The 13,702-nt window shown below is 41.8% G+C and overlaps 1 protein-coding gene across 2 annotated transcripts in view; it reads right to left on the reverse strand.

Annotated features, from left to right (window-relative positions):
• Positions 1-6,351: 6,351 nt before the first annotated feature.
• CUNH7orf57 (chromosome unknown C7orf57 homolog) overlaps positions 6,352-13,702 on the reverse strand; it is a 19,799-nt gene continuing 12,448 nt past the window's right edge. Inside the window, exons 4-7 of one of the 2 annotated variants that reach the window (XM_023517867.1) lie at positions 12,786-12,942; positions 9,926-10,023; positions 8,586-8,764; positions 6,352-6,595 (exon numbers count right to left, since the gene is read on the reverse strand). In XM_023517867.1, the coding sequence (XP_023373635.1) occupies positions 6,549-6,595; positions 8,586-8,764; positions 9,926-10,023; positions 12,786-12,942 (481 nt within the window). In that variant the 3' untranslated portion in view covers positions 6,352-6,548. Of the gene's footprint in view, positions 6,596-8,585; positions 8,813-9,925; positions 10,024-12,785; positions 12,943-13,702 lie in introns of both variants that reach the window. The other variant, XM_012810052.2, reaches the window with a different exon arrangement.

The following is a 13,702-nucleotide window of genomic DNA, read 5'->3' on the forward strand; positions in this document are numbered from 1 at the left end:
GTAGCTGGGACTACAGGCGCCTACCACAACACCTGGCTATTTTTTGGTTGCAGTTGTCGTTGTATAGCAGACCTGGGCCAGCCTCCATATATGTGGCCGGAGCCCTACTCACTGAGTTATGAGCACAAAGCCCTATACTAGATTTTCATTAGAATTTTTTGGGAACTTCCTACTTAGTGTTTATTTCTGATATGATTTTTTGTTTTTGATTCTTTTTCCTGGAATTAAATCAACTCTTGTTTCACTGTTTTGTTGTTTTTTGTTTGTTGTTGTTGTTTATTTTTAGTTTGTTTTTAGATACACTTCTGTTCTTAGTTTTTAAATTCTAAGCCAAAGTGTATGCTTGTAGTTTTTATTGTTGTGTGTACATTTTTAATATCTCTAAGTGCTTGCTTAGGTAGTGTATGGTAAAGATTTCTTCTCCTTCGCTGTTGGTTTTGTGGAGGGAATTTTCATCAGCTGAAATGTTTTCTCATTATTTTCCTTTGCTTTACTATACTCTTTATAAATAAAGACTTCTTATATATTTTATTTTGTAAATAGAGTTGACTATTGGGATGATTCACATTCAAATGTGTCATTTTCAGGGAGGAGGTATGGAGATCTTTTTATTGGGAGGCTGTTTGGGAAGTATGGGGCAAAAATTGTGTGCCTTTCCATTTTTTTGGATTACTTTTATTTAGTAGAATACTACAATTTCCTCCATCTCCATTTCCCCTTTACCATGCAGTCCTGCAGAGCAGCTCGCCTTCCCCTTTCATATTGGTTTTTTTTGTTTGTTTGTTTGTGTTTTTTTTTTTTGAGACAGAGCCTCAAGCTGTCCCCCTGGGTAGAGTGCTGTGGCATCACAGCTCACAGCAACCTCCAACTCCTGGGCTCAGGCAAGTCTCCTGCCTCAGCCTCCCAAGTAGCTGGGACCACAGGCACCTGCCACAACGCCCAGCTATTTTTTGGTTGCAGCCATCATTGTTGTTTGGTGGGCCTGGGCTGGATTCGAACCCGCCACCTTAGGTATATGTAGCTAGCAACTTAGCCACTTGAGCCACAGGTGCAGAGCCCCCCTTTCATATTGTTTTCTCCAGAAGCAGTGCCTTCTCCAGAGTGCTTCCCTGGCTCCCACACATGCTTCAATTCCCTTTCCTGTCATCAGTGCTGGGCTCTGCAAGGACTCCTGATCCTCGTCTTCATTATTTTCTTACCTAGTCTGGACTTTTCCTTCTGCAGGTTGTTTTGTTTCAGACCCCTCCCCTCTCTCTGGCATCTTTCTGGATTCACCCACCCTCAGTAAAGTATGTGGTGCAATCTCTAGAAATGTTTCTTCTGGAAGTTTCTCTTTATTTACAGGTTATTTGAAGTTTATAATATTCTCTCTTTTTAATTGTGCTGAAGAAATGGGTCACTGGTGGTTGTGTTTATGCTATAGATGTACAATGATTTGTACATCTGCTCAATTTTTAAATGATGTGTGGGGAGAGAGTTAGGTTTAGTGGCTATTATCTCAACTACTAGAAGTTTCCCAAGATGCACTTTGTACAACTGTAGTTCGTGAAGCAAGGAACAGCTCTCTTATTAATGGATACTTTCTTTTGTGTTTTTTTGTTTGTTTGTTTTTGTTTTTTGATAGAATCTCACTTTGTCGCCCTCAGTAGAGTGCCATGGGGTCACAACTCACAGCAACCTCCAACTCTTGGTCTTAAGTGATTCTCTTGCCTCAGCCTCCCAAGTAGCTGGGACTACAAGTGCCCATCACAAAGCCCAGCTATTTTTTTAAGAGACAAGGTCTTGCTCTGGCTCTGGCTCACTCTGGTCTCGAACTCATGAGCTCAAGCCATACACCCGCCTTGACCTCCCAGAGTGCTAGGATTACAGGTGTGAGCCACTCTGCCCAGCCTTAATGGATACTGTCAAAGAAATTAAGGTATTCTTATGTAGAAATGTGGTAATTTTTTTTTCTTGCCCTCCCATAGAGTGCCATGGTGTCATAGCTGAGAAATGTGGTGTTTTAAGCAAATCTTTTAGTAATCCAACAGAAACACACTGCAAGTTCAAAACAAAATCTTTGAATTCATAATTAGCATAGACTCAGGTCATAGACAGTGTGTCTCAAAGGATACTCCATACTGTTTATGTCCTACCAGTTGCAATGCTTGCTACTGAATCAGCATCTATGGGATTTGTAGGCACATCACTATGTTTGTTAAAACTGTACACACAACTCTTATCATATCTAAAGAACTCCCGCATAAAATCTAGGCTAAGAGCATCGACAGAGTCAGGGCCGCTGAGCCTTGCTTTCAATGGACCAAAAGGTTTGGAAATATTCCTTCCCTTCTTATTTTAATCCTTTCATATTACTGATGCTTATTTAACCTTTAGATTTAAGGTGATCTGTTTTCTTTTATCTTTAACACTAAGGAATGTGATACAATCAGTATTATATGCCATCAATTAATGTTATATTTCAAGCAGAATACCCAACTCTTTTTGCTTTTTTAAAATATTTATTTGTACATATCATTTTTCTTTTAGAAATGGGATCTTGCTATGTTTCTCAGGCTAGACTCAAACTACTGGGTTCGTGCATACACTATACCTAACTTTTTATTTTAACTATGAATTTTATTTCTCTTTGTATGACAGATAGGGCAGTATATTCATTATCTGGGGTTTTTTGGTCATTTTTAATAGACTATTTAGAGCAACAAAATTTAGCAGAAAGTACAGAAATTTCCCATATATCCCCTTCCCTACTATCAATATCTGGTACCTGAGTGGTACATTTGTTAAAAATTGATGAACCCGGCTTGGCGCCTGTAGCACAGTGGTTACAGTGCTAGCCACATACACCAAGGATGGCAGGTTTGAACCTGGCCTGGGTTAACTAAACAACTGCAACAACAACAACAAAAATAGCCTGGCACCGTGTCAGGCACCTGTAATCCCAGCTACTTAGGAAGCTGAGGCAAGAGAATGACTTAAGCGCAAGAGTTTGAAGTTGCTGTGGGCTGTGACGTCACAGCACTCTACCCCGGGCAACATAATAAAACTCTATCTCAAAAAAAAAAAAAAAAGAAATTGATGAACCCACACTGACATCATTATCATTCAAAGTCTATGGTTTATGCTAGGGTTACTCTTGTATGTGCTGTGGGTTTGGATGAATTTATGACGTATTATCCATATAGCATCATACAGAATAGGTTTCACCATACACTGAACTGATCATCAGGGAAATGCAAATCAAAACCACCGTGAGGGAGATGCCACTTCACACCCAGTAGGTATCTACTATCAACACATAGAAAGCAGAAAGTAACAAGTATTTAAGTATTGGCAAGGATGTGCAGAAATTAGAAGACTTATACTTGGTTGGTAGGAATGCTGAATGGTGTGGCCACTAAGGAAAACACAGCACTTCCTCAAAAAAAACTATAAACTAAAATAGAATTTACAGCATGATCCTGCAGATTCCTTTCTGCCTTCATACTTCAGTCTTCCCAGGTCAGACGTCTCCAGCGCAGGCTTCAGGGGCTGCAACCAGCGTGTTGGTTGAGCTACATTTTCTTCCGGAGGCTTCACTGGGAAAGTGTCTGTTCTCAGCCTCCGTCAGATTGCTGCAGAATTCATTTCCTTGTGGCTGATGACAGAGGACTTGGACGTTGGTCTGGCTATCAACTTTCACATGGAGGCTGACCTTATAAAGAACTTGGGAGCTTTTACAACGCGCTTATTTCATCAACTGAACACGGAGAAGTGCCTGGATGTGCCGTAGTTTATACCCAGTCACCTACTAAGGTACATGTTGGTGGCTTCCAAGTTTTGGCTATTATGAATAAATCTGCTGTAAATATCTGAGTGCAGGTTTTGTGTGAAAGTTAATTTTCGACTTCTTTGTTTAAACACAAAGGAATATAATTGTTGACTCATGTGAAAAGATTGTGTTTTGTTTTGTAAGAAGTCACCACGTCATTTTTCAAAGCAGTTGGCCATTTTTGCATTCCCACCAATGACTGAGAAGTCCTCTGGCTCCACGTCCTCCCAGTGTTCTGATAGTTGGACAGTGGATGCTGATTGCTTTAGTTTGCATTTCCCTGATGACTCATGATGTGGAAAATCTTTGATGAGGAGTCTATCAAAGTCTTTGTCTCATTTTTATATTGAGTTGTTTTGTTCCATTGAATTTTAAGAGTTCCCTGTATATATTAGAGAACAGTCTTTTATCAGATACATTTTTTTTTTTTTGTAGAGGTGAAGTCTCACTATGTTGCACTAGCTGGTCTCGTACCCCCTCGGTTGCTCAGGCTGGTCTCAAACTCCTGGGTTCAAGCAATTTTCCTGTCTCAGCCTCCCAAAGTGTCAGGATTACGGGCGTGAGCCATTGCACCCAGCCTCTCAGGTATTTCTTTTGCAAATATTTTCTTCTATATTCTCCTCCATAATAACGATGTTAGTTGTGGTGTTTGTCTTCCTCAACCTTCCAGCTTATCCACATAGTTTACTACGGCACATGTGTTTCCATTGCGACACCTGCCTATTTTTTCCCGAATAAATATCATTTTCTTTCAGACAGTCTCCCTCTGTTTGGTATTTAGGTTGACATTGGTGGAACCCAGATTTTTTCCATGCTAGCTACTATGCCAAGTAGTATACTTGAATGGAGCCAAGACTTGAACAGTCCTTACTCCAAATTTTGTCCCCTCTTCCCCTAAACCACAGGTTTCTGTTACTGGAATAATCTAAAAAGAAACTATCTGTAGTCCTACCAGTCTGGCCACCAGTCTGGGGGGCCAAAGTAGAAGGATCCTGTGAGCTTGGGAGTTGGAGAGCAGCCTGAGCAAGAGGAGACCCCATCTCTACTAAAAGTAGAAACAGTAAGGCCAGGCACCGTGTCTCACGCCTGTAATCCCAGCACTTGGGAGGCCAAGGCAAGTGTATTACCTGAGCTCACAGGTTCCAGACCAGCCTGAGCCAAAACGAGACCTTGTCTCTAAAAGTAGCCGGGCATTGTGGTGGGCACCTATAGTCCCAGCTTCTTGGGAGGCTGAGGCAAGAGAATCACTTGAGCTCAAGAGTTTTTGAGGTTGCTGTGAGCTATGACGCCACAGGACTTTACCCAGGGCAACAAAGTAAGACTCTGTCTCAAAAAAAAAAAAAAAAAAAAAAATAGAAAAAGTAGCCAGATATCATGGGGGTGCCTGTAGTCCCAGCTGCTCAGGAAACTGAGGCAGGAGGATGGCTTGAACCCTGGAGAGTGAGGTTGAGGCCATAGCAATCTAGCCTGGGGCAACAGAGTGAGAGAGACTCTGTCAAAAAAAAAAGAAAGAAAAGGAAGGGAAGGAGGGAGGGAGGGAAGGAAGGAGGGAGGGAAGGGAGAAAGAAAGAAAATTAAAGAGCTATACACTAATGGTATATGTTCTTTATGATGTTTTCACCATTAAGGTGGGCGTGTTTGGGAATGGAATAAAAATTCAGTCTGAGAAAGGGAGAGGACCGAAAAGAAAAAAAAAGAGAAAAAAAAATAAACTGCTTACTGTGATGGAATATTCTTTTTATTCAATACATACAGCCATTCGCATTTTTACACATTGCATCCATTCTCTCATATATTGGTTTGATCAAATAACATATGTATATATGCTCAACTGAATATCTCATTTAGAAAACTAATTTGAAACTTAAATTCTAGGTAAGCAGGTGCATGATAAGCTCATTCTAGAAAAGAAGGTAAAGGATCTGTGACTTTATTTGGGTTTCTGAAAACCTTCCTACATAAAATTATTATTTTATCAATCAATTAAATGTATGAAATAAAACTATATTTTAATGCTAATTACTTATATATAAACAATAAAAAATTATAAAACAAGAGAATTCAATCTATTAAAAGTTTTTGTTTAGCCTACTAAATTCAATACTACAATTCAACATATTTTTGCTTAAAGGATACAAAAGCTTAAATACTTAATATTTTGAACTTCAGTTTATGTAAAAAGTTATTAACAAAAATTTAAAACTAGCAGTGTTACAATGTTTTACATGAAATGTTTACAACTTTAAGGCATGATAAATTAAAATGTTTTAACATTTAAACTATGTTGCCATATTTTGGAATTAACTTTTTTTGTAACTAGGAAGTTATTTCTTCAAAAATTACAGGACCAAATAATGCAAAAGGCTTAAAGCTTGTTCTGTGAGTTTCTCCTATGTAAGAATCTAGTAGAAACACAGGAGGAGGTGATATTAGCTGAGGACAAAGTGGAAGTGATTAGTCCCAAAACACTGGGATGTACCAGGCCAGCGAGGCAAAAAAGATAGCAGAGGCCTTGGTATGTTTACCGAGTGTGTGTTTAACATCCCAGAGAAAGGTAAGAAACAAAACCCAACATTTGCACTATCATGCAATGTCAAATCCACTACAAGATAAATATAAGAATATAAGGATATGTATCAATAAAATATAACAGGAGCCTTAGAAATATAGCTGTTAGCATAGTAATAGCATATTTAGCCACTAAAAAAGTTATCCTAAATACATCCTACATCCAGGTTTACTTGAGCTCTGCTGGTATTGATGGGGATGGAGATCCTTCGGGGCCTGAAACGCAAAGTAAATAAATGACAACACTTCCTATGAATGATCAGTCTTAAATAAAATAAACTCACATTTTTATGCCTGTTCATAAGGATTATTCCTGAAGTCTACATAAGAAGTGAGTGTATGATTCTACCTCCCAGCACAAATCGTACACTGGAAACATAAGACTCCAACTTTTGCACTGACAGACAAGAAGAAGGGGCCCATAACAGACATTAAACTTTTCACAAGTGCTGCTTGTGCATGATGCTAGAATTGTGTTGACATAAATGTGCTGTACGGGATCAAACAGTGTGAGTACAGCCTTCCAGAGGCAGGTAGACAGCAGGGAGGCGACTCAGACCACCCTAAGTTTCACGAGTTTCATTGATATTGGCCCCTTTCAAAGTACAATACTGTACCAGTTACCTAAAAGCCACCTCCTGGCATGCCAACACATCTAGGATAGCTGGAAAAAATTACAATAAATAAAGTAATCTTAAACCAGGCGTGGTGGCTCTGCTATAATCCTAGCGCTCTGGCAGGCCAAAGCAGGTGGATCACTTGAGCTCAGGAGTTCAACACTAGCCTGAGCAAGAGTGAGATCCTGTCGCTACTAAAAATAGAAAAAAAAACTAGCTGGGTTGTGGCAGGTGCCTGTAGTCTCATCTGCTAGGGAGGCTGAGGTAAGAGGATCTCTTGCTTGAGCCCAAGAGTTTGAGGTTGCTGTGAGCTTGGTTGATGCCACAGCACTCTACCCAGGGTGACAGAGTGAGACTCTGTCTCAAAAAACATTTATAAAATAAATATAAAAAATAAATAAAATAAAAAACAAATAACTAAATGAAAAAAGTCTATGGCACAGGCTTCTGTGTCAGAATACAAGCAATTTGAAGGATACTGCAGGCTGCCCAGAGGCCACAGTCGCAGATCACAGGACTGACATCGCTAAGTCTTAAGACACTTTTTGTATTTCTATGCAGGACAGTTTCTCTATAAACACTCACTTGGAGAAGACTCTGTGATAAAGTGCATTGATTTCTTTGATTTAAGGAAGCATTAAAATCTTGAATTACTTCAAGATTTAGTAAAACATCTACATTACTCAAAATAACAAAAGTCATAAAAGACCGATGACACTGTAAAGTTCAACTGGCACTTTTTAACAAAACTGGCTGTGAACTTGTCACCAGCTCATCCATCAAGACAAAGGAATGAGCTGGCCTGGAAGTGGCAGAGTTCACTCAACAAACACAGCCAGGAGCTGGGGGCAAAGTGCAAGTGGTGACCTCACAAAAAGTTTCATCAAATGCTTCAAAAGCCTGAAGAGACAGAGCAGACCCTATTCTCCTTAGCAAAGAAATAAAGCCTCAATAGTAATTAGAAGCTGCCCAAATGGTCAATAATTAATAGAGCTACAGAACTAAACTCAATACTCAATAGGCTTTAAGATGGACATGTCTAAAGAATAGGACAAATTCTTTCTGTGACAGTTAAAAAAACTGACATAATATCTTGATCATCTAATCACAGAGAAAGTTCTGAATTATTCAAAGCTTAAGAAATGCTGCTAATGGAGTAATTTCACATTTGAATTTTGACTTCTTTTTAAAGCATGGAAAGCTTTTTGTGAAAGGACATCGAAGAGGACCAGCCATGTATCCTGTGTATGCAGAAATCTGAGCATTGCAGGATCAGAACCTTTTGGAGCCAGGAGACTGTAATTAATACTACTTAGAATATCTTTTATGTGGTGTATCAAATGGACTGTCAAATTTTTTGAAAAATAAAAAAATGTGTAAAGCCCCAGAACTCATCTGAATAAAGAGGAAAAAGCAGCATGCTATTAGCACGATTGTTTATAACCCGAGTGCTGCTGCGTGTGTGTTAGTTAACACAGTCAGCAGGACTGTGTTTCGTTAGGAGATACATCGGGAGACAAAAATGTGATTTGCTCACATCACAGTCACCCCAAATCTCAGGGGAAACAAGGATTGCTGGTACCCCTCACCTTCAGCATTTTCAGAGCCTTTGGGGGTCTCTGTGTCTTGGGGTGTCTCCTCTGCATCCTGGGGCCCTTCCAGGTCTTGTGTGGACTGAGATGACGATGTAGACGCCCTGGGTGTCTTTGGGGTCCTCTTGTCTGAATCAGCTCGATGCTGTTGTAACCACTCATCCTTATAACCATTGCTAATAAGTTTGGAAAAGTTTGTTGGTGAACTGGTTTTCTGGCCAGGCCTCAAAAGGAGAAAAGGAATGTTAAACTTAAGTACAAAGATGAGTGATAAACCAGAAACAGTACTGGGGAACAAACTGGCCAGTTAGCCACGTTGCTGGTCCTCGAAACGTAACGGGCAGTGTCTAGAGTTCTTTCCCCCTCTTGTTTCTCTCTCTCTCCATCTCTCCGTTACTTTTTCCATTTTTAAGTATAAAGAAGTGTATTTCAAAGCATCTCTCGTACCTGAGTGGGAGCATGTTTAGTTCAGCTTCCAAAATCTTTCTTTGTGATAGCCAATTAAAAATTAATGGTAATTCTAGCATTTCACAGGGAAGCCTTCTTCAGAAGACACCAGAACTACCTTTTGATATAAGAAATGACTATTTTCTTAGATTAGTTCCTTCTGGTCCTTAACAAACATCACCCGCTGCTGGTTTGCTCCCAAACTCAGCTTCATCCCTGTGTTTTATCATTATTACCTTAGCTTTTTGCACCTGCTGCCTGTTCACAGATCGCATTGAAGAGTGCCAGGGCAGGCTGACACCTGGAGGCAGCATGAGTTGCCAAGTGAGGCAGGCGACACAGTAAGATCACTTTGCTGTCCAGGCTATTTCCAGTGGCACGCACTCCCCTGCTTGCTCTCCCTCTCTCTCATGTGTAGGTATGTATGTGAATTTCCCCTCCTCCCATTCTAAGCTTGGTGTTCACGTGGCATCGATCACAATGCAATGTAACTGATTGTTCTTTCCCTCTGGGATGAGAAGTTTGGAACTTTAGTCAGGCAATTAATGACATTTATCCCAGCACTCACCTAGGATTCCAGGAAAGTAAGGAGACACCCAAAGCCTCAGGGATTTCACATTGCAGCTGGAAGATTAACAAATATCTAATATATCTTCCAGCTGGATACACAGCTGGAGCACTTACAAGGCACAGACACCTGGGTTCAAGCCTTGGTGACATAAAAAGCATCAGAACTGAAAACTGCAGTGAGGAGGCTCGTGGAGGAGGCCAGGCCAGGCGCAGTGGGCCAGAGTGTGCATTGTGTCATCATCACCATCATCATCACAGACGGGAGGTAGGAGACAACCCCACCCTAATCCACACGGAAACCGAGCAGCTCAAGCACTTACATCGGAGGGAAGGAGAATCTACTTCCAGAAGGGTCTTTAGGGCCAACTGGCGTCCCCACTTTGCCCGTATACTTTGAGTTAATGGCTGGTAGCTTCACCTGTGTGAGGAGACACAAAACCCCAAGCTACCGAAAAGCATTCAACAGCCCAGACACTAGAGGAAAGGAAAATTCACCAAGAGTAGCAAAGGTAGAAAACATGTAGGAAATGGACTTCTGGTGTGGTGTAATGATTATTTTACTGGTACAGTCACAATAAAATACAATTCAACAATAATCCCATTCAAAAAAATGGTTGTGCCAGAAATCCAAAAGCAGTTGCTATCTTCAAGTAAGGATGTCATCCACGCAGGAGGAACAATAAACAGTGAACCACAGGGACTGTGAAAGGCCTGGTCCCGAGGCCAAAGCCACACAGTGCAGAGAAATAGACCAGGTCCTCAGAACAGCCCGTTTCACTGATCATGCCACCACCCAACGCCAGAAGCACAGCTGGACACTGAGGATGTCATGAAGAAGAAATAAGTGGCTCACTGCCACCAGCTGAGCTTCCACTCGGCACGCGACTCCTCAAGTCCCCAAAATAAACTGAGGCTTTTCTCTGGGAGTCAGGCGTAGATGCTTCATGAGGCCAACTTCTGCTCACACTAAAACACATCTAATCTTGTCCCCAGTCAAAATGATCACCTGTCAAGTGACAGGGATCACTCTTGTGTTTACTCTTGTTCTCAGTATCAAACAGTACTGCTTTATTTATTTATTTATTTAGCCTCAGCCTCCCGAGTAGCTGGGACTACAGGTGCCCACCACAACGTCTCACTGTTTTTCAGACATAGGGACTTAGTCTTGCTCAGGCTGGTCTCAAACTCGTGAACTTAAGCAATCCACCTGCCTTGGACAACCAGAGCACTAGGATTATATTCCTGCTCTTTTTAATATGAAGTTCATCATTTCACTCATTACCTCAGTGTCTCAAGAACTGAGACTAATTTCAGACACAGTGCTGGTGCCCACAGGGTGAGGGCGAGGCCTCTGCAGGACTATGGCCTAATTGTTGTCCCCTCCAGCACCAAGTACAGAGGATGGGACAGGCTTCTAACCAATACAGCACAACAACTTGTCACCAATAATAGAGACAGCTCTAGGGTTTCTTACCTGCTCTTTTTAAAAACAAAAATCCCCTAAGAAAGCTTCATGTGGCTCGGCGCCTGTGGCTCAAGCGGCTAAAGCGACAGCCACACACACCTAAGGTGGCAGGTTCGAATCCAGCCTGGACCCGCCAAATAACAATAATAATGGCTGCAACCAAAAAATAGCCGGGCATTGTGGCGGGCGCCTGTGGTCCCAGCTACTTGGGATGCTGAGGCAGGAGACTCGCTTGAGCCCAGGAGTTGGAGGTTGCTGTGAGCAGTGAAGCCATGGCACCCTACCCAGGGGCTCAGCTTGAGGCTCTGTCTCAAAAAAAAAAAAAAATAAAAAGAAAGAAAGAAAGCTTCATGTTACTCCTTCGTGGTCAAATACACTACTGGGAGTTTTTTCAGAAAAAGAGAATTCATTTTCTTTTCCTTGTTATCAATAAAGAGGCCGGGCACAGTGGTCCATACCTGTAATGCCAGCACTGTGGTGGCCCAAGCAAGAGGAGCGCATGAACCCAACAGCTCAAGACCAGTCTGGACAACATAGCAAGAACCCATCTCTATAAAAAATACTTAAGAAAATTAGCTGGGTGGCTGGGTACGGTGGCTTACGCCTGTAATCTTAGCACTTGGGAGGCCAAGGTGGGTGGATGACCTGAGCTCAGGAGTTTGAGACCAGCCTGAGCAAGAGCAAGACCTCATCTCTAAAAACAGACAGGCATTGTGGCAGGTACCTATACTCCCAGCTACTCAGGAGGCTGAAACAAGAGAATCACTTGAGCCCAAGAGTTTGAGGTTGCTGTGAGCTATGATGCCACAGCACTCTACCGAGTGAGACAAAATGAGACTGTCTCAAAAAAAAAAAAATTAGCTGGGAGTGGTAGTGCACATGGTGGTCTCAGCTACTTGGGAGCCTCAAGGAGGATCACTTGAGCCCAGAAATTCATGGCTGCAGTGAGCTATGATGATGCCACTGCACACTAGCATGGGTGACAGTGAGACCTTATTTCTTTTCTTTTTTTTTTTTTTTTGAGGCAGAGTCTCTGTCACCTGGATAGAGTGCTATGGCATCATTAAAATTCACAACAACCTTAAGCTCTTGAGCTCAAGTGATCCTCCTGCCTCAGCCTTCTGAGTAACTGGGACTACAGGCACCCACCACAATGCCCAGCTAGTTTTTCTACTTTTAGAAGAGACAGGGTCTTGCTCTTGTTCGGGTTGGTCTTGAACTTCTGGACTCAAGGAATTCACCTGCCTCGGCCTCTCAGTGTGCTAGGATTATAGGTGTGTGCCCCAGTACCTGGCCTTGAGACCCTGTCTCTTAAATAAATAGAGTATTCCAGGAAAATTTTAAGCTAGATGCTTAAGTAAATGGAAATATTCAGAAACGATAATGATTAAAGATAAAATCTCCTTTGTATGATACACGTGCCAGATAAGAAGTGCTATGCCAATTTTCTCTCAGATAACCATTGGTCAGTTAAAAATCAGTTAGTAAAATATAACCTTACTTCTTAAAGCCAATATTCATGAAAAGAGAAAGAAAGATAATAGTATGGTGGCTGCTTGCCTGGCAGCAGCTCCAAACTTAAAATACAGAACACGTGGCCAGTGTCATGGGAAACGCACGACAGCACCAGCAGCTAACATCACATCACTCAATTATTCCGGGCCACAGAAGCACAGCAGATGTGGCTGCCCTCTATTTATATGGGCTCCTGTCACCTTTTTTTTCTCCTTTTCAAGTTCCTCAGCCTCTCTTTGCCAAACCGTTTTCATGTCGAAGTCGAAGGGCCCCCTCCTGGACTCATAGCTGCCGTTGGCCTGATCGGGGTTAAATTCTTCATAAACCATGTAGTCTGGCATGGAGAAGGCAGGAACTCTGCAAGGACAGACAGTCAAGTCAGTACAGACAGGAGCAGCACCTGCCCTTCTATCCCTCCTTCCCACGTCTCTGTCTCTCCCTCCCTCCCTCTCTCTCCTTCCCTTGTTCTTTCTCCCTGCTGCCTCTCCCTGTCTCTTTCTATTCTGTCCTTTTCCTTTATTCTCTCTCCTCCATTCTCTCTTTCATCTTCCTTCTCTTTCCCTGCCTCTTTCTCTCTCTCAGTGTGTGTCTTTGTAGAATAATACCACCCATCTTCCCTGAAAGCACAGTGGGCCCTTCCCTCCTGCCCCTGCTGAAGAAACACCCCAACCCTTCTCCAGGGTCTGCCTCCCAAGACCATGAGGTCAACTCCAAAATCATAGGGTCTCAACAGAAGTACAATGAGATATACTACAATAAGAATTTATTAACCAGATATATCATAAAATAATCACCTCTATTAGTTTGAAATAGCTAAATACCTCTAAACATCTACCATTTAACATGATCATTTAAAATAATAATAACCTCCTTCTGATGGATGTCATTTCTAATGTGGGTATTTAAACTTCCATTTGGCCTTCTGAAACAAATGATGCCTACAGGAGGGTCACCCGCGAACATGGGACGACTAAGCCTTTAGTTAATGATGTGAGCTATGATGCCACAGTACTCTACCGAGTGAGACAAAATGAGACTGTCCCCCCCCAAAAAAAAAAAAATTAGCTGGGAGTGGTGATGCACACTGGTAGTCTCAGCTGAAAGTCCCATCTAAGGT

The sequence above is a fragment of the Otolemur garnettii genome, unplaced genomic scaffold, assembly GCF_000181295.1.
Source record: "Otolemur garnettii isolate 467f Iridium unplaced genomic scaffold, OtoGar3 scaffold00123, whole genome shotgun sequence".
Lineage (NCBI taxonomy): Eukaryota > Metazoa > Chordata > Mammalia > Primates > Galagidae > Otolemur > Otolemur garnettii.